The sequence below is a fragment of the Amblyraja radiata genome, chromosome 13, assembly GCF_010909765.2.
Source record: "Amblyraja radiata isolate CabotCenter1 chromosome 13, sAmbRad1.1.pri, whole genome shotgun sequence".
NCBI lineage: Eukaryota > Metazoa > Chordata > Chondrichthyes > Rajiformes > Rajidae > Amblyraja > Amblyraja radiata.
In genome coordinates, this window is record NC_045968.1 from 27,194,308 (window position 1) to 27,216,593 (window position 22,286).

A 22,286-nucleotide genomic window follows, 5' to 3' on the forward strand; every position below is an offset into this window, starting at 1 on the left:
AACTGTAATACTGACACCTCCGATTTACCCTTCTCCCTCTCAAATTGTAGATTAAAACTTATTATATTACTCCTAATAGCACCTTAATCTCATTCCTTTATCAAATCTGGTTCATTACACAACACTAAATCCAGAATTGCCTTCTCCCTGGTATGCTCCAGTACAAGCTGCTCTAAGAATCCATCACAGAGGCACTCCACAAACTCCCTTTCTTGGGGTCCAGTACCAACCTGGTTTACCCAGTCTACCTGCATGTTGAAATCCCCCATAACAACTGTAGTATTGCCTTTATGACATGCCTATTTTAACTCTTGATTCAATCTGCACCTTATTTCCAGGCTACTGTTTGGGGGCATGTAGATAACTCCCATTAGGTCATTTTACCCTTACAATTCCTCAGTTCTATCCATGTTGGAAGTTGAAGGAGCAAGAAAACATTTTTGTGCATAAGAATTTGGTGTTTATCAATCTGAAGGATTTATAGCAAGAAGGAATAGGATGATTTCTATTTCAGGTACTCTGTCTCAGTATCAAATGTTTCGCTATGAAGTAAAGTGCCCTCTACAGTCATGCATCAAACAGGCATTAATTTCCTGTAGGTACACAAAATTGCTGGGGAAACTCAGTGGGTGCAGCAGCATCTATGGAGCGAAGGAAATAGGCGACGTTTCGGGCCGAAACCCTTCTTCAGACCTGTATACAGATCACCAAGAATTCACTAGTTGAGTAAAATACAGCAGTTAGATCTCTCTACACTAATGGAAGAGACTTTGAGTTCAATGTGGCATGGCCTCATTAAACTAAAAGTCAGTCTACCTTGTGCCACACATCCACATACCTGGTACTATATGGATTAGATGGAGTGAAAAGCACCATCTATCCAGTAAGCATCTTATAATGAGCTATTGCATGGGTTTGTTAACAAGAAATCTCCTCAAGATGCCCGAACATAAAACATATGACCGGAGCAGAGGTTTCCTGGTATCCTTGCCAGCACCTAAGACAGATGATGTGGTCACCAACTTTGTTGTTTTATATGGCATATAGTTGTATACAAATGAGCAACCTTGTTCCTGCAGTACAACAATGATAATACATTAGTTGCAGTGTCCTGAGGAAACACAAGACTTCCCAGAAATGCACAGATATCAGTCTTCATCAATGATGGGAGAGTGTAATCGCCAATCAATTAGACTCTGACAACTTCCATTCATTTTCCAGACACACTTTATTCCAGTTACTTTATTACTGTGAAATTCCAATCGGAATGGTCAACATTTCATACAGATTTTGACCCTTGAAATTGTGCAAGCTTTCTAATTTCTTATCAACAATAACAATACGTTCTCAAAACATTAATATACTAATGCAATAACACTAATACAAGTAAACCTACATGCTATTTAATCCTTTATTTAATTTTCAATATCAAGAACCTTGTAGTGTGCATCAAAGAATACCCATCCCGTGGCATTGGGGTACGTCAATGAATACCTATCAGGAACATTGATATGCATCAATGAATGCCTAAAGATGTTGTGCTGTACAGCTATCCTAACCTTTGTCATACTGCAGCTTCCACAAGAGCTGGGGTGAAATACAGAACTAAAACTTAATGTTGCCTTTCCAGTGGGGAGGCAGCCATTGCACAGCCTTTTGCAGACAAAACATTACATTAATGAAGCTGAACATCATCGAGAGTATCACATCACATATACGGTGCACGGTGACACAGCCAGTAGGACAGCTGGTTCACAGCATCAGCAATTTAGATTCAACCCTGACCTCAGCTCCTGTCAGCATGGAGTTTTCACATTCTCCTTGTGACTGCATGGGCTTCCCCAGTGCTCTCATTTCCTCGTAGCTCAAAGATGTGTAGGTTGTTGGGTTAATTGAGTACTTAATTGCACCTAGTTTGCAGTGAGTGGTAGAATGCGGGGAGAGTTGATGAGATGTGGATGAAATAACATGGGATTAATGCAAATGGCTTGATGGTGGATGCAAACTTGGTGGACTGGAGGACTGCTTTCTATAACTGTGCACTATAACTCTGGACATTTGACTTTCAAGAGTTATAGCTCGGCCTGTGGACTTCAGGAGCCGAGCTATAACTGATTCGAGAAGTGGCCGATTCGGAAATCTAAGCCGCTGAGAGTGTTCTTCCATTCCGACGTCGGAGTTCCATCATCCTGGCAAGAGAGCCTAACATCGGGCCGCCCGTAGCAGCGACTGCAGGGGGGCTCAGGAGGCCCCGACCACGGGTGAACAACAAGAGGAAGATGACTGAACTTTGGTGCCTTCCCTCAGAATAGGAAACTTTGATTCCGCTGTGTGGGGATGTTTATGTTAAAGTCTATCGTGTGCTGTGTTCTTTTTTTTATTCGTATGGCTGTATGGTGAACATAAATTTCACTGTACCAATTTGGTGCATGTGACAATAAATGTCTCTTGAATCGCTTGAATCTTGATATGATAGCCCATGTCACTAATCTGTTTCCTCTGCTATCTGTTTCATTAGTTGGAGAAATCCCTCAAGTTGGAAGTGTCTGAGAGGGAGCAAGAGGTGGCTGAGTCAAAGGCTGTATCAGATCTTCGTCGCCAGTTTGAGGATGAAGAGAGAGTATACAGGAGAAAGCTCCAGGCCTATCAGGATGGACAGCAGCGTCAAGCTCAACTTGTACAGAAGCTTCAGGCCAAGGTAGGAATTTCCTTTCAATGCAGATTTTAACCCACATAAATGTCACAGGTTGACCTACAATTCAGAGGACGGAATTTAGTTTGAAGGGAGGAGCAATTGCCAAGCAGGATTAGTGAGGAAGGATTGAAAGTGGAATAAATATCAACTAAGCTTGATAGCTGGGGTCTCTTTAGTGCAGAGCTGTTCACATCTATCAGCCATTAACTGAACCATTACTTACAAATGAAGGAATGGGACAGTGGTTAATGAAAAAAGGACTGACAGTTTAAAAATTGCTGGCTTAGTTTGAGGAACTAAGGTTCCTTAGGTTGAGGAAGGAAGGGATGTTGGGAAACCCAGATTGTAAGGTTTCTGTGGCACCGTAACCACATCAGTTGTAATACAGCGCTGCAGGATGTAGGGAACAAGTCCAAGGTTTTTTCTGGATCACTTTTTATTTGTTGTCAGGAAGCGGCAGGATTATTTGGACACTTCGGTTGTTGATGATTTATATTTAAACAGCTTGCCAGGCCATTTCAGATGTGTTGACGGTATTGTGTGAAATTGGAACAAAGTGTAAATTATTTTAAGCCATCAGGAAATCTACAGCTATGAGGGGAGTAATTGAGGTATCCTGGGAACCGCCGAAACTACAAAAACCAAACACTGAATACTCTGATATTTGGGTCCAACAATTTGACTGTGTCACAACCACATTTCGGTATAAAATTGGGATCCAAGAATCTTTCTGACAAGACCACATTAGAGACTCCTTGCAACATTTAGGGAAGTGGCCTGTGTTAGATGGAGGACCTTTTTGTGACATTGGTCTGTATCAAATCGAGTGATGAACTGGTCCATTATTTCATGGTGTAAAAGTCACCATGAAGGAGTCAATTCACCAACTGTACAACCAATGTAAAGTATTTAATCCGTAGACAAGCCTCAAGTCCTTTACACAGTGTCCTTGAAAATCTCTCATTGCCCCAATCCCTCACTGATCTTGCACTGACTGGTGTCTTAATCTATCCCATCACTACTGCTAATGTTTAAAATTAAATCTTCTTCAAATGTAAGTTCCTTAACTCTAATTATTCATGCCTCTGCTTTGTTTGGTTTCTGCACTTTCAGTTTACACAACTGTACCTGATTCCATTTTGTTTGTCCTTGTATGGGACCAGCTCGCTTTTATTGCTTCTTTGCCCCACTCTCTTTTACTTACGGTTGGACTTAGCTACTTACAGGTTTGGATTTGAAATGGTGAAGTTTTTCCTGATGCAGGATCTCAGCCCGAAACGTCGACTGGACTTGTGCTTCCACAGCTGCTTCTGTAACGTTCTTCCAGCAGTTTGCTTTTGCTCCAGATTCCAAAATCTGCAATCTTGTAACTCAATTTTTATTCTAATGTATGGTTTTGCTTTCAGAGCAATGGTTAAGCAACCTTCAAGAAACCTGTCTAACGATCAATCATTTGACTGTTCCATAATGAATTGGGTTAGTGCAGCAGTATTGGGAGCAGTCAGGTGGTGTGTTTGGCCTCCATTGCTCTATGATACAGGGCTATGATGCCCAGCTTGTTTCATGGTGCTCTAATAATTCCTGGTCTCACAAGAGGAGGCAATTGTGCCTGAACTGCCTCTTTGAATGAGCTATCCAGTTAGTCTCATTCCCCTCTCTGTTCATATAGCATAGAAAAATGTTACTCGATGATTGGCATGAATAATGGGCTGAAGGTCCTGTTTTATTCTGCATGATTATGCCAACCTGTTGCATGAGAAAGACTCTTCATCTCCTTTCAATTGTCAATTGCAAGTGTCACCTAGTTACTGATACTCTTCAGTGGGATCATTCATCCCATTTGTTAAAAAATCTCCATCAAACCTTCCCTTAATCCTCTTTATCATACCGTTTGCAAGATGGCATCGGAATTTGGCGATTCTTTGCATGTTGGTCCCAGAGGGGGATCTACTCTCATCCAGTGCAATTGCTCATCTCTTTTAAATCACTTTTCTATCTGTCCGACTTACCACTATCCCAATGCGGACATTGGACTTTGTCTCTGGAACTGTGGCGCTACAATGCTGAGAACTATATTCTGCATTCTGTAGCTTTTCCTTTGCTCTACCCACTGTACTTGAGTTTGGCTTGATCATATGTATGTATAGTATTGTCTGATTTGATAGGTTAGCATGCAAAACAAAGCTTATCACTGTACCTTGGTACACGTGACAATAATAAACCTAAACCTAACTTCTGTACTTTTGTCTAATTACCTCCTTACATAATTCTCCAAAAAGCTTTCCACCCAAGTTCCCAAGGCAGTTTCTTATGGAATTCTGATGGGAAGCATCCAAAATGTAAATAGCCTTATTGGGATCCAGCCTGTAAATTGTTCCATGCATTCATCACTGCTACATTAAGTTGCCAGCTATGAGTGCCAGCAACTGGATTTCTGTTGGTATCGGGTTGGAAAAGACAAGAGGCTATGTTATTGTCCCCCTTACTTGTGAGTTTGTTGCAAAAATATTTAAATACAAATACTTGAAATAGCTAAAAGGTTTAAAGCTGTCTTTTTGTGCAATAATTATTCACTATGTTTAAGTTTGCATATTTCCAAATTGTAACCAAGTTGATCCTAGTTTTATCTTGTTTAATCCAGTCTAATCCAAATGTAACCTTCATTAAATCATCAACTGATTCTGTGGCACAACTCTACAGGGATTTCAGTTTGGTGCGGAACAATGAGCTCTTGTGCTGCTTCCACGAACGAGATCCAGGCTGTGGCTCGGTGGGAATAACCTCCCCGCAGCTTAAGAAAATAAATCTGTACCGAACGGGGAATAGTATGAGCACAAAACTCAATGTGGTTACGAGCTCTGAGTCTGAGGAGCTACATTTAGCCAAAACGTTTCACAGGGCACACATACGGGGAATGTGTGGAGGCACATTTACAGGACAAACTGTGGGAGAAGGTTGTAGAAATACGATTCACAGGATACACCGCAGAGAACACTAAAGGTATATTTATAAAGTACAGTGCGGGATACACATGCGTAATGTACACAACGTGGTCATAGGGTCACCATGTCAGGATGCCATGGATATGTACAGTAGATGAATAATTCGGTGACCCATTTACAAACTCCAGTAGTGCATTATGATGTTATCATTATAAAAAAAAATGCTGAACTGCCATCTTCATCTCTGCTCTATCTTAGCATCAGATGTTAACCATTTCTCTCTCCACAACTACCATTGGACCTATTGTGTATTTCCAGCAATTTTCTTATTTTATTTCAGTTTTCATCCACAATATTTTAATGTTGATTGATTGAAAGGTTCGTCAAAGTGACATGTCAATCATCATCACTTGAAAGGAAGGGTGACTGTCGGGTCTGAGGAATAATGTCCAGGTGAATATAGGACGAGGAATGATTGTGGGCAAAACAGGACCTTAGATAGTGGCGGTAGTGGCATGGTTCTGCAGCGGTAGAGTTGCTGCCAGACAGCGCTTGCTGCACCGGAGACCTGGGTTTGATCCCGACTACAGGTGTTTTCTACGCAGTCTGTGCGTTCTCCCTGTGACTGCGTGCGTGGGTTTTCTCCAAGATCTTCGGTTTCCTCCCACTCTTCAAAGACGTACAGTTTGTAGGTCAATTTCTTTGGTATGTGTAAATATTGTCCCTAATGTGTGTGCAGGAGGGTATTAATGTGCGGGGATCACTGGTCGGTGCGGACTTGGTGGGCCGAAGGGCCTGTTTCCATGCTGTATCTCTAAACTAAACTAAAAGTGGTGAGGTTTGATTTTCAGTCTGAGGTACTGATGGATGTGGAAACAAAATGTAATTTTAAAGAGAAGCGTGATGGTCAGCTGGGAGATGAATGGATACAGAGATACAAGCAAGGGTGAATAGTTTCACAAAGATGGATGTAGTTAAAAAAAATCTGAAACTCAGCACAAGATTGAACATGATTTAACATTTACAAAACAATGGCCAAGATAGGCATTTAATTAGCAGTCATGGAGCAATTTGTGTTGGAATTTAAAAGTGATAGATTTGACATTCCCATTGTTGATCAAGATGAAAATGGATTCATTAATAATTAAAAATTGGAAAATAAACATTAAGGCAGTCGACAGGCTAAAGAAATTGCAGTGAAGTGCTGCTGTTTTTGCATTGATTGTAAATACATATTTTCCAACATTTCTTGTCAGGCTGTCAAGGGCACAAAAAATATCTTACCTATGTCAAGCCTGAGTACTTTAAGAATGAATGCTTACTCAATTTTCTTACTCCTGGCTTAATCCCTAAGCACTTTTTTCCAAGAATGTGAGACCTTTTGATGCTTATGTTGACAAAAAATCATTGAAGTCAGTTCAACTCTCTATTAGAGTTGGCACATTTTGTTTAGAGACAAAGCATAGAAACAGGCCCTTCAGCCCACTGAGTCCATGCTGACCATCATTCACACTAGTTCCATATTATCCCCATTTTGTCTCTACTCCCTACATACTAGGGCCAATTTTACAGAGGCCAGTTAAATTACAGACCTGCACGTTTTTGGGAAGTTGAAGCGAACCAGAACATCTGGAAGAAACCCACTTGGTCTCAAGAAGAACATACAAACTCCATACAGACAGCACCAGAGGTCAGGATCCAACCCGAGTCCCTGGTGCTGTGAGGTCAGGAGCTCTACCTGCTACATCACCGTGCTGCCCATTTGCATCATAGTTAGGTACAATCCTGAAGATCCCACAAAACTGGGGACATGCATTATAGGGCATCAATTTGGGACAGGTCTTGTGCATTAAATAGGATTTAAAGTAAGGTACTGGTGCAATGCCACAACTCTAGGTTGCTTCCGGGGATCTTGTCCACTGAAAGTGCAAATGCAGTTTAGCTCTCTGCAAACAAAATGAACTCCCAGTCATTCAAATCCGGTTTGGGTTGGACCAGCGGAGGATATTCTCCACAGGAAAATGTTCAGAGTGAGATGGGGAGGTTAGAGATTCTGCATTGGTCTGGAACCATCTTTGTGCCCGAGTGTTTGCGTTTCAATAAATCAGCGATAATATGGCTTCTAGTAGTTTGTAAATCTTGAGATCCTGCTTCTGGCTCACTCGTTAATTCAAAATGTGAGCTGGGCTTCGGAGTGTGAGCAGAGCGTGCAATTGGTGGCGTGTGTCTGGAGTGGTGCTGGGGTCAGAGTTGTGGTCCTCAGGGGGTCAGGTCCGTGAGTGGATTTATAGCCAGAACGAGGGGGTTCCAGAGTATTTGTAGGTTTCCGCTCCCTTTAAACTTATTGGGTTCACTGGAAAATGTATGACACTCGTGTACAACATGAAAGTAAAATAAAACTGAGTTTAGGTATTAATGGATTTAATGTTTAGTAGTCCGGATAATCTGCTGAATTATCAGAGTTTGATAGGATATGGTAAATAATCTGAAAAATATTCGAAGAGTTTGAGTTGGAGACTTTGATTAACGAGGGAAGGGAGGATGCTCAGAAGCTTTTAGGTATGGATTGTTTAGCTTGTGGAACTGCCTGTTGAAGGCACACACTGATAGCTTCTGGCACCACATGGTAACAATTTTTTTGTACATAGAAAACTATGAAACCTGAACCTTAAGAATTTGTATGATAAACATGAATTTAACTGTGCAATCTTTTCACATAAGGTGTTCTCTTAAAGCAGCAGATTTCGAAGGAAGGTGATCGTGGGTGGGAATGTCTGAGCCTTCTGGAGTTAGTCAGAGGCAGCTTGTTCAATACCTTGGAGGCATTGGATTATTAAAACTGACCTTTTCATCAGTGCCATCTTCTCACAATTCCTCCCTCTTCCCCATGAACAAGAGTCTTTATCTGGTACAAAGAGAGTTCCTGGGAACCATCTTCTCCAAGGACCTTAAGTGGGGGGCTGCCATCGACTCCACAGTCAAAAAGGCACAACAGAGGATGTACTTCCTATGGAAGCACAGGCAATGATGGTCCAAGCACATAGCGGCCAGTGAATCATGTTTCCAACTGTGTGCTGCTTTGTTCACACTGGTTTTCCACATTTCAATTTTATACTTAGAAAATAAGTTGTAGGGCAAATGCATTCACAATGCAGTTGACTATCATAGCCAGAATTGGATAGCTTCATATGAGTTCCTTTTGTGTAGAAGGGGATGGGAGCTTAACAAGGTGAGGATTGTCCATGATGTCAACTGGATCACTTCCCATTTCAGCGACCCGGTTTATGAGTTATCCTGAAATGGCAATGTGCGGCTCTGGATTTTTATTTCCAACATTATACTTCTTTACACTTGATCTGATTGACACAGAACATAAGAATATAAGGACTTTGGAACAGGTGTAGGCCACTAGGCCCCTCAAGTCTGCCCTGCCGTTCAATATGATTGTTATTGATCTACCATTGGCCATTTCTATGTCAACCCCTCAAACCCTCGGTTCACCAGTCTTATAAAAAAGGATCTAATTCCTCTTTAAATACCTGCAGTAACCTTCTGCAGTTGGAATGTAAAAGGAATTAATGAACCAATTAAAAGGGGAAAGGTGTTAGCTCAGTTGAACAGATTGAAGACAGATGTCATTTTCCTTCAAGAGACTCATCTTAAAAAAGATGCTCAACATAGATTAACAGCTAAATGGATTTCCAAGGTGTATCATTCTACATTTATTCATAAATCTAGAGGAGTTGCAATAATTATTCGCAAAGGTATACCTTTCATACAAAGTTCTATTATAGAGGATAAAGAAGGCAGATATGTAATAATTACAGGGGAATTATATTCAAAAAAGGTAATTTTAATGAATATATATGCCCCTAATTTTGATAATCCATTATTTTTTAAGAAAATATTTAATAATATTCCTATATCCACTCAACACAATTTAATAATTGGAGGTGATTTAAATTGTACTTTAGATAATTATCTAGATAGATCATCTGCAAAAAGGAAAGCTGCCTCGAAATCAAGTAAATTCATAAATGCTTTTATCAATACATCTAATATTAAAGACATCTGGAGGTTAGATAATCCATCCGGACGAGAATATTCTTTTTTCTCGCCCGTACATGGAACCTATTCGAGGATAGATTATTTTTTAATAGATTCTAAATTACTTCCTTTTACGTATGATGCAAAATATCATAATATTATCATCTCGGATCATGCGCCATTAACATTTAAGATAAAATTAAAAGATATATCTAATAAAACTACTACCTGGAGATTTAACCCTCAGATATTAAAGGACAATGACTGTTGTAAATATGTGATGGATCAGATTAAATTATTTTTTGAAACTAATGATAATCCTGAAACTTCTCCATCACTATTTTGGGACACATTTAAGGCATTCGTGCGTGGCGCAATAATATCCGCACAAGCACATCTCAATAAAGAAAATCGAAAAATAGAACAAAATTTAGAAAATGAGATAAAACGTCTAGATAATGAAAATATAAAACAGCCTTCCAAAGAGTTAAGTAATAAAATTGCATCAGTAAAATATAGATTAAATAAAATATATTCTAATCAAGTGATTAAACTTTTTCAACAAACTAAGCAAGTGTATTTTGAATTTGGAGATAAGCCACAAAAATTACTAGCACGACAGCTTAGAAAATTAGAAGATGAGAAGATGATACACGGAATTAGATCTGAGTATGGAAATATATTAATTACTCCAAAAGATATTAATGATAGATTTTTACAATATTATAAAAATCTTTATTCGTCAAAACTAACAGGACAAACAGATAGTATGGAAATATTTTTACAAGAATGTCAAATCAATAGCTTAGATCAGGAAGGTAGAGAATTGTTAAATGCTGAAATAACAGTAAAAGATATTATAGAATCAATTAGTTCGCTAAAGAACGGAAAAGCAGCGGGCCCAGATGGCCTGAGTGCAGAATTTTATAAAAAATTTCAAGATCTGATTTCCCCAAGATTACAAATAATGTATAGATATGCATATGACCAAGGAAAATTACCAGAATCTTTAAATGAATCCACAATTACACTCATCCCTAAAGTAGATAAGGATTTGGAAGATCCTGGATCATATAGAGCGATTGCCCTTTTAAATACAGACCAAAAAATATTAACTAAGGTCTTATCTAGGAGATTAAGTTTAGTGATCTCTAAATTAATACATTATGATCAAACAGGTTTTATCCCAAAACGTTACTCATCCCATAATCTCAGACGTTTGTTTAATATTATATATTCAAAAAGAATACGAGATACGGAACTAGCGGTTATATCACTAGATGCAGAAAAAGCGTTTGATCAGGTGGAATGGATGTATTTATTTAATATAATGGAAAAGTTTCAATTGGGGGATAGATTTTGTAAATGGGTAAGAATTTTATACTCGAATCCTATGGCAAGAATTTTGACTAACCAAATTTTATCAGCCAAATTCAAACTCTCTAGGGGATGCAGACAGGGATGTCCGTTATCACCCTTATTGTTCGCATTGGTGATAGAACCATTGGCGGAAAAAATTAGATCTGAACCTGAAATATATGGCTATAATACTGATACAACAATTAATAAAATTTCTTTATATGCAGATGATGTTTTGATTTATATTACAAAACCGGAAATTAGTATTCCCAACCTGCTAAACATTATAACTAAGTTTGGTGCATTTTCTGGGTATAGGATTAATTGGGATAAAAGCGAGATTATGCCAATAACAGGAATAAATCTAAATACATTACAACAATACCCATTAAAAGTAGTTACAGACAAACTTAAATATTTAGGGATTAACGTAACTAAAACTCATAACTCATTAATAAAATCCAACTATCCTCAACTATTAGATAAACTTAGAAAAAATATTTTATATTGGAAAACACTTCCTATATCCATGATTGGTAGAATAAGTGCCATAAAGATGGTATTTCTACCGCAGTTGTTATATTTGTTTCAGGCTATTCCTTTTTTTCTTCCGAAAACTTTTTTTTTTTAAATTGATAATATTGTCAATAGTTTTATTTGGGATTATAAAAATCACAGAATAAATAAAAAACATCTATGCAAAGCTAAGATAAATGGAGGATTAGCACTTCCAAACTTTTTATATTATTTTTGGGCTGTTCAGATTAAGAATATGAATTTCTGGTGGGTAAATATGGATCATGAACCGACATGGTTAAATATAGAAAAGGAAGACTGTCTACCTTTCAATGTAGGTTCGATAATTTTTGCACCAACGGAAGTACAAAAAAAATATTATAAAGACAACCTAATAATATATAATAATAGACGTATTTGGAAACAAATAGTTAAGACTCTACACTTGGATAATCTCTCATTTAGATTACCAATTATGAATAATCCATCGTTTAAACCTGCTATATTAGATGGGGGGTTTAAACAATGGGATGATTTAGGAATTACAAGGATAGAACACCTGTATAGAAAAGGAAAATTTCTTTTATTCCAGGAGTTACAAGATATTTATGGATTGTCTCCACAACATTTGTTTAGGTATTTACAAATTAGAGATTATATTAAATCCAATACACAAGATTATAAAAATAAAGAAGCAGGATTGTTAGACGAACTGTTTAATTTATATCCAAATACAGAAAAATTAATAGCCTATATATATAACATCATTTTGGATAAGGAGAATCCAATAACGGAAGTATATCGTCAAGCATGGGAAAATGAAATGGGATTGGCTATAACAAAAGAAAACTGGGAAGAAAGTCTACAACGAATACACCGGTGTTCATTAAACGCCAGACATATACTGATACAATTTAAAGTATTATATAGGTTACATTATTCGAAAACTAAATTAAATAGTATTTTTCCGAATCTCTCCGCTATTTGTGATAAGTGCAAGAAAGCAGAGGCAAATTTAATACATAGTTTCGTTACATGTCCTAAATTGAATTATTACTGGACAGAAATTTTTAAAGTTATTTCTGAAGTCATCAAAGTTAAATTGGACCCTAACCCAAAGCTAATAATATTTGGAATTCCGGATTTACATCTATCACTTACAGTAAATCAAAGAAATTTCTTTGATTACTGTTTGATAATTGGGAAAAAAATCATATTGAAATTTTGGAAGGGAACATTATCCCCCACAACCAAAATGTGGGCAACAGAGATGATGGAGACGTTACATCTGGAAAGAATTAGATTTGTCCTATTGGACAAGTATAATTCTTTTGAACAGATATGGTCTCCATATATACAGTATTTAGAGAAGTAGCTGTTCTTGGCAACACAGCTCGGCGTGCACCCTGCGGGATTAGGTGAGAATAATTCATTTTTATATTGGAATTAACATATATGTCTTTATTGATACTATCACTTGTAGTAGTGTTATTAATAATACATATTGTGGTTACTAAAAATTTTTTTTTTTTTTCGTTTCTCTTTTCTTTCTTATATATAATCAAATTATTATTTAATCACTCTCTTAATGATTTATAACTGTTCTATTCTTTCTCTATCATTATTTCTAAAAAAATAGTAGATAAGTATTACTAGTGTTTTACTTAATGCAAATTGAATTAATTTGATATAAAGTTGTTTGAAGCATTGTAATTGATTACCTTTAATAAAAAAATATATTAAATACCTGCAGTGATCTAGCCTCCACAACTGGATGATGTAGAGAATTCCAGAGATCTGTCGGAAATAGTTCCTAGGTGCCTCAGTTTTAAATAACCATCCTCTTACAACCAAGTGGTGTAGTGATAGAGCTGTTCCCTTAGAGCACCATAGACCCGGGTTTGATCCTGACTACGGGTGCTGTCCGTACAAAGTTTGTATGTTCTCCCCATGGCTGAGTGGGTTTCCGCCGGGTGCTCCGGGTTCCTTCCACACTCCAAAGACGTACAGGTTTGTAGGTTAATTGGCTTCTGTAAAATTGTAAATTGTCCCTAGTGTGTAGGATAGTGTTAGTGTATGGGGTGATCGCCAGTCGGCGCAGACTCGGTGGGCTGAAGGGCCTGTTTCCGCACTGTATCACTAAAGTCTAAAGTCTCCTCATTGACGAGTCTCCCACAAGATGAAATATCTCGAAATCTGTCTTGCTGTGCCCCTTCAGGATCCTATTCATGAGATTACCCCCATTCTTCTAAACTCGAAGAAATTAGAACTAATTTCCCTGGCTGCTTGTGATGGCACATTTTCCTCATCCTAGGAATTAACCCAGCGGTCTCTATTGGACTGCCTCCAATTCCAGTATATCCTTTCTTAATTAAATCTCTGAAACGAGCCAGAGGGAGGTTTTCTGTTCAAGACCACAAGCAATAGAATAGCCTTGAATTTAGTTTACATGGGCCATTTATAGGCAGCAGGGAGCAAAAGCAATCACTCAAGGCAAGAGCTCACCCTACATCCCAGAGGCAAAAGAGCCACTCATCCACAATCACTGAAGCAGAGTTTTCTGTATCAATGTTGCTAAAGCATTTTGAAGTGTTAAATCCGCTGCAGTATTTGGCAAATATAAGGAATGCTCGGACCCAAGCTGCGTTTGGGCAGATGACTCGAGATAAACTCAGACCTGCTCCAAGAAAGATCCTGATCTAAACACAGAATACTGACAGGGCAAACCACTTCCCATTGCATAGGATTCCTGCTCCAAGAATAACAGTTAAAGCACATAAACTACTGATCCAAGCAAAGAATGTTCCGGATTATCCATGTTGAATGGCCAGGGCATTGAACCGAAAAATTCCCCAGGCACACGCCATTGAGACACAGCAGCACATTTCCAAGGCTAATCGCCCTTAAATCTAATAATTGAGCATGTTTCAGTTTTCCTGTTACAGTTACTAATCAAATGAATGAATGATTAAAGGGCCCGTACACGTGGGTTGACTAATTGACTATTTTTTATCTTGTTATAGAATGCTCAGTCCGATGTCTTATTTCCAATCAAATGGAGCTATTTGTGAAAAATGTATAATCAATGAATGTTTTTTATTAAGTCAGCCATTCGCTAGATTAAACTTCAGGTTCAACCGTTTTACAATATTAAATTAAAACGCTAGCATTTCTATGAGTATTTTTTATTTCCTCAGGACATCCTGAAGCACTTTCCATCTAATGAAGTATGTTTTATTTGTGGAGTAACAGTTAAAGGAAATAAAGCCCCAGTCCCACTTTCCGAGTTACAAATTCTCCCGTGTTTTCCCCTTGATTCAAACTCGGAGATGCTAGCCGTAGGTATTCGGGGCTATTTTTTTTACTCGTGGACATTTTTCAACATGCTGAAAAAACGTCCTGACTTACCTGATGCCCCGAGTACCTACGGCTGGCATTACAAGCCGCTACGAAATATCTACGGACTCGCTAAGGACATTCTCCGAGTTTGAAGCAAGGGGAAAACTCAGGAGAATTTGTGAGTAACTCGGGAAAGTGGGACGGGGCTTAAGGCAGCCAAACCGAACACACTAGGGGGGTTATAACCAGCAATATGATAATGCCAGAATATTGGGATATTAAGCGAGACCATCACTCCTCTTTTTCCAAACAATGCCGTGGGATTCTGCTTGTTCTCGGTTGTTTTTCAGATCGAGATGAGGGCACTGGGTTTTAGAACTGTGGTTTATTGTGGGTTCTTTTGCTATTGTGTAGCTGAGTATCGCTGCAACTACATTAGGCGCGGAGCATTAAATAACACAACTGTTTATTGTAGCAGTTGAGCCCAGACTTCCTGGAAGCATGTTACAAACAATATTACAATAACTAACCGGCTAACTCATTCTCTTAAGGTAGTAGCAATCCAGCAACTTTAAGGTAGCACTTGGACGTAACAGCTGGTGAATTTGTATCACTTCCCTTTTTTTGTTCACCAAAGTCATAAAACTGTGTAAACAGTTGAACATATTTACATTGAGAACTTGTACACTAGTAAGTTGAAATGAGTCAATCACAGACTTGTATATCAAGTTACATTCAAGAATTTACATACCCACCTATGCCTTGAACAGACACAGGAGGTTCCCTAATCTTTTGAGATCTTCCTTGCTATCTCTTTGAATTGATCTTATTCTTTCACCTTGATGTTGTTGCTGTAATACTGCAAATCCCTACTGTTATTTGTCTAGCTAAAACAGCCCACCTAAGTGATCACCATCTAATTCACCCCTGGTGTCACTGACTACTTCAAAGAAGATACGATCAAGGGGCAATGTATCCCTCACCAGTATCGCTATCGCTCTGCTCTCTGGTTCGGTGGCAGCCTCATTGCTTCTTGCACTTGGGTCAAATGCCGCTAATTGTATGCAAAATGTTTACGAGTTTCTATATGTGTAGCTCCAATCAACGCGTGTGGAGCCATTTGTGTATTGACAACAACAAAAGTCATTTTATGCTAATCATTTGTATTTTGAGTCTCTACAGTTAAGGTCATAAGTAATAGGAGCAGATTTAGGCCATTCGGCCCATCGTCTACTCTTCCATTCAATCATGGCTGATCTATCTCTCCCTCCCAATGCCATTCGTCTGCCTTCTCCCCATAACCCCTGACACCCGTACTGATCAAGAATCTATCTCTGCCTTAAAAATATCCTTTGACTTGGATTCCACAGCCTTCTGTGGCAAAGAATTCATTAGATTCACCAACATCTGACTAAAGAAATTCATCCTCATCTCCTTCCTAAAGGAACGTCCTTTAATTCTGAGGCTATGACCTTTAGTCCTAGACTCTCCCACCATCCTCTCCACATCCACTCTATACAAGCCTATCTACAGTGGCCGTAAGGAATCTCAGTTTTGTTATGACTATATATCATCATTCAGTAACTGTGAGTCCAACAGAAATTTTGCTGTCTTTTCATCAGTGACACCCACCATTATGTCTTGCATTGACTGTTTCATTATGTCCCAAATCCAAGGTATACTTTACTGCCGTGAGTGCTTACTGGTTGAAAGTAACCTTCCTCCTTCTGAAACTGCAATGTGCCATCACATTCCTGCCAATTACAGCAATACCCTGCCACTTTCAGAATTGTCTCCGACATGTACAGGAAACCCAGAATGAACTCCAGTTTATAACCAATTGAGTTTATAACCATTGAGTAAGTTCATGCAGGAATTTTCATTATAGGCTCGCTGTGGTTGGAATTCCCCACAAGGAGTGCAAAAGGCGGAAGTTACCTGCAAGGTACTTTGTGGTCAAATGTTTGCTCAGCCAGTCTGATATGCCAACAAGGGACTGATACTCCCTTGTATATTTTATCGTGCATATCTTGAAGTTGTCCACATGCTTCAATAGGGCATCTCGGTGGTGCAGTTAGTGTAGCTGTTGTCTAATGGCTTCAGTAGCACAGGTTCGAACCCAACCTCAGGTGCTCTCTGTGTGGAGTTTGTATATCCACGTGTGACAGTGTGGATTTCGCCCCACAACCTTAAGGTGCGAGGATTGACAATTTAATTGACTACTTTAAATTGGTCCTGGTGTGTATGTGTGTCAGAGAATTGGGGGGAAATTGGTACAAATGCGAGGAGAATAAAATAGAATGAGTGTAAATGGGCAGTGTGATTGATGGTCAGTGTAGAATCAGTGAGCAAGAGCCTGTTTCTGTGCTATAGGTCTTTGCGAGAATATTTTACAATTAACAATTATGTACAAAATAATGTGTTTATAAACATTTGCTTCTTATGTAAGCCACTGTGTTTTATGTCAAAGCTAGGCACCAAAGGCGTACAGGTCAGAGGTAAAATGTTTTTTTCTCCCCTTTCAGGTTCTGCAGTATAAGAAGCGGTGTGGTGAGTTGGAACAGGAGATCCTTGAGAAAACCTCTGAGTCGGAACAGCAGAAAGTGTCAGTGAGTAGCAGTCACCAATATTTTATCCTCAGCGCTGGGGGGCGGCTGGACACTTGTAAGTCAGTGAGAAGGTTTGACACTTGGTGACACACTTACCTGCAACCAGCATCTTTTCATTTCTGGAGCTGTCAACATTTTGAATAACTAAGTTGGCTTAACAATTGGCCAAATATGTCAGCGAAGGTTTATAGAAGTGGATGTGGGGAGGGATATTGTGAGAATGAAAGAGTGACAGTCAAAGCAAGAGGTCTGGAGCCAAAACTAAAAGGGATTTTCCACAGCTTATGGCCACGATGATATGTGACAATGCGATGATCTTATTGGTCACACTAATCAATGCATAGGTGAAAATTAAAAATAGGACAAAGCACACAAAATGAGCTGGAGAAAGAGGGCACAAAGAATAAATAGAGGAAGAGAGAATTTTCCTCAATATCAATAAGCTTTAAAGGTAAACTGGTCAGATTCCTGCCTTATTTATTAATGGCCAGTGTTTTGACTGATTGCGTAAGTCACTGCTGACTTAATTTTTTCAATGAGTACATACAAACTTCACTGTGGATTAATTTTAGGTGTTACACTACTGCTGTTGGCATTCTGGAGAGTTTTACACTGAGATGTGAAGTGCTAGGGTGAATGAATATCCTAAACACTTACAGTATCTGGGTAGGGGAGCAGCAACAACTAATTGATTTTACATTTACAATTTACATTGCTTTTACATAGAAAACAGCCTCAGTTTCTTCACGGTGGAGGTGTGTTAAAAGAATGTGGATTGGTTTATGCTTATTATTATTGTCTCGCCCACTGAGTAACTGAAAGCCCAAGGAAGGTGATCAGAGAATAAAAAGCAGGACATTAAAGTTAAGTATTGGAGCTGAGGGGAAGAGAATGTATAGTAGGTTACAAGATGCATGAGAATCACATAGGCATACAACATTGGCACATTTGCCACAGAAGGCTGTGGAGGCCAATTCAATGGATATTTTTAAGGCAGAGATAGATAGATCCTTAATTAGTACAGGTGTCAGGGGTTATGGGGAGAAGGCAGGAAATGGGGTTAGGAGGGAGAGGTCGATCAACTATGATTGAATGGCAGAGCAGACTTGATGGGCTTGCTCCTATCACTTATGATCTTATGACCTTATGACATTGAAACAGGCCCTTCAACCCACCAGGTCTGAGTCTATTTACACATCCAACATAAATTCCAATGTATTCTCCTTATATTCCCATATCCACATTAGGGACAATTAACCTACTACAAACTCGCACATCTTTGGGGTGTGGGAGGAAACTGGAGCACCTAGGAAAACAGTGGTCAGAAAGAGAATAGGCAAAGAACACACAGGCAGCACAAAAAGTCAGGATTGAACCTGGAACACTGGAGCCATGAGGCAGTAGCTGGTGGCACCACTAATGTTCGGCAAGATTGCAAAGGAATTTATACTGACAAGGAATTTGAATTCATGGGTGCTGCAAGTCACCTCAAGCATGATGAGCAGTTGATGTTCAAGTTGGGTTACAGTCCACACAAGGAGGTAAAGGAGAAAATATGAAACTGTGTCAGCTGGTTCCTTACTAGCAGGTTTGAACATCTCAATGTGTGACTTGATTTAATACTTGTCTCAGAACAAACAGCTTGGGTGGCTAGATGTTCAGCTGAAGGGTAAGCAAGGAACAGAAGCATGGAATAATTAAAAGGTATAAGGATGTCACCAGCAATAGAAGGAAAAGACCAACACAGGTGTTTGGGAATCGTGATCTACATGTTCACAACTCCCAAGCACCTGTGGTGGTCTTATACCTTCTATTGCTGATGATATCCTTATCCATGTTTTAATTATTTCCAATCTACTGTTCCTTGCGCATCCTCTTCAGCTGAACATCTAGTCACCTAATCTCTTCTAAGACAAGTGAGATGGCATGCAATCAGAGCACCCCTTGTTTCTGTCTCAATTATTCTAGCAAGGGTTTCCATCCTGCCTTCTCCACAGTTTATGCCAGCTGTTGATAATATTAGTTACAGAGCCGCTTGGACACAACAGAATCCCACTTGAGGAGAACGGAATATGAGCATGACACTGAGCTGGAGACTACCCTCATTCGTCTGGAGGAAGAGCAGCAAAGGTCAGTGACACTTGTCCTTTTCAATACCTGGAGGTATTGCCCGTCATTCTACGGAGTACAGGTGCCCACAGTGACTCTCAGGTTGCCAATCGGTAGTAGGTAATAAATAGGAGCCTAATATGAAGGAAATTGGTTTGGCCAGCTAAAACATGGATTTGTGAAAAAGGAATCATTTTGACAAATGTGTTTGAAGTTGCAATGAGTAGAATAGATGAGGGGGTCGATATTAGTGTCGATTTGGAACTTCATTAAAATGCCGCATAAGAGATAATTAAATTAGGTGACATAAAGTCCAGAGTAATATACAAACGTAGATTGACAATTGTTTTGTGAGTAGAGTACAAATAATAAGGTTATTTTCAGGTTTGGTAGATGTAAAAGGGTTTGGTACTGGGGCCCCTAGGTTTCACAGTCTATACCAAAGATTTGGATGAGGGCATGAGATCTATGCAAGTTTGTTAATAATATAAAGCTGGTTGGCTGTGTGGATTGTGAGAAGAATGCTAAAAGGCTTCGGGGACTAGGTGTATGGGTGAGGACATGGCAGATGTAATGTGGAAAAATGTGAGGTCAAGGGGAGGAAAAAGTGGAAAAGGTGGAGTAGTTTTTATGTGGTGAGAAATTGAAAGGTGTTGGTGTACTAGTGGACCTCAGTGTCCTTCTACACGAATCGTTGATATTTAACATACAGCAAGCAGTTAGGAAGGCAATGGGCATATTGGCTTAAATTGGAAGGAGATTTAAGGACGGCAACTAAAATGCCATGTCACAATTAATTAGGCCGTTGCTGAAGTAGTGCCCGGGTAATGGGAGTGCAACAGCAGTTTAGTTTAGTTTAATTTAGTTTACTGGGGACAATTTTACATTGATACCAAGCTAATTAACCTTCAAACCTGTACGTCTTTGGAGTGTGTGAGGAAACTGAAGATCTCGGAGCAAACCCATGCAGGTCACGGAGAGAACATACAAACTCCATACAGACAGCACCCTTAGTCAGGATCAAACCTGAGTTTCTGCCGCTGTAAAGCAGCAACTCTACCGCTATGCTACTGTGCCGCCCTTGTTGCAGTTCTTGCAGGTTTAGCATGTAAAAGCTGGGAGTCTGAAAAGAGAGGCCATTCTTTCTGAAGAAGGGTTCGACCATTGAAGAACATGAGAGGAAATGTATTCACTCAAATGGGAGGAATCTTTGAAGTCCTGTTCTCAAGAGGGTGGAGGCTCTGTCACCGGCATAACTCTCTGCCATCTACTGATGCCAGAGAGATATTGATAGAGTTTTGACTATGAGGCAGTTGAGGAACTTGGTGTCAGTTCAAAAATGTGGTGCTGAGGTAAAAGACTAGCAATGATCCCATTTAATAAATTGCTTTCTGCTGCTTCTGTTTCTGACCTGTTGCATGGACATAATGAAATTCTTATGAAGAAAATGATGAGAAGATTAAAGAGGGAATGGGATTCCAGAATGAGGTTTCTACTCCTCACCAGAAATATGTTAGTGCAGAGAGTGGGAATGTTGTTCATTTTAATGGCAAACTCATAAGTTTGGAGTCATGGTGACATGTCATAAGTGAGTAGAATTAGGCCATTTGACCCATCAAGTCTACTCCGCCATTCAATCATGGCTGATTTATCTCTCCCTCCTAATCCCATTCTCTTGCCTTCTCCCCATAACCTCTGACACCTGTACTAATCAAGAATCTATCTATCTATCTCTGACTTTAAAATATCCACTGACGGCCTCCACAGCCTTCTGTGGCAAAGAATTCCATATATTAACCACCCTCTGACTAAATACATTTTTTCCTCGTCTCCTTCCTAAAAGAACGTCCTTTAATACTGAGGCTGTGACCTCTAGTCCTAGACTCTCCCACTAGTGGAAATATCCTCTCCACATCCACTCTGTCCAAGGTTTTCACTATTCTGTATGTTTCAATGAAGTCCCCCCTCATTCTTCTAAACTCCAGCGAGTTCAGGCCCAGTGCCGACAAATGGTCTTCATAGATCAACCTACTAATTCCTGGGATTACATCTGATTACATATGAGGTAAAGCTCCAAGCTTTTTTTTCACCTCTTATGAACATCTCCCTTGCCCCTTACACACTTCCCTAAGTCCTCTCTGAATAGGTTTCACCCATTATGGATGGCTCAGTGCTGATTGGAGGGGTTGTTTTGTGCAGGTGCCTGTGAAATGTTGGATTGATACAACCAAATATTATACACATAAGAAATGTTGAATACCTCAGCAAAAGGGATTATTGTACAATCGTCAAATTTTCCGTCAAATCAAAACAAAACATAAACTATTACCGAGTGTGCAAGGACATTGTGTGATCAGTTGTGTGAAAGGACTGTGTGTGGCCCAGTGCATCATCCTGTCATAGAGTGAAAGGACAAGGTGTGATCCACTAAACCTCTCCCAAAGTGTGCAAGGGCAGCACGTAATCCTCTGCACCATTCAGAGCCATGGTTAAAATTGACAGGGTATGATCAGCTTAGCATCAACTATTCTGACGATAGATTTACACACACACACACACACACACACACACACACACACACACACACACACACACACACACACACACACACACACACACACACACACACACACACACACACACACACACACACCACACCCACACACACCA

At 39.4% G+C, this 22,286-nt stretch overlaps 1 protein-coding gene across 1 annotated transcript in view; it reads left to right on the forward strand.

Moving 5' to 3' along the window:
* Window positions 1-22,286, forward strand: part of crocc2 (ciliary rootlet coiled-coil, rootletin family member 2) — a 241,308-nt gene that overhangs the window by 70,520 nt on the left and 148,502 nt on the right. The window contains exons 4-6 of the mRNA XM_033031518.1: window positions 2,519-2,698; window positions 17,424-17,507; window positions 19,531-19,637. Coding sequence (XP_032887409.1) covers window positions 2,519-2,698; window positions 17,424-17,507; window positions 19,531-19,637 — 371 coding nt within the window. The remainder of the gene's footprint in view (window positions 1-2,518; window positions 2,699-17,423; window positions 17,508-19,530; window positions 19,638-22,286) is intronic.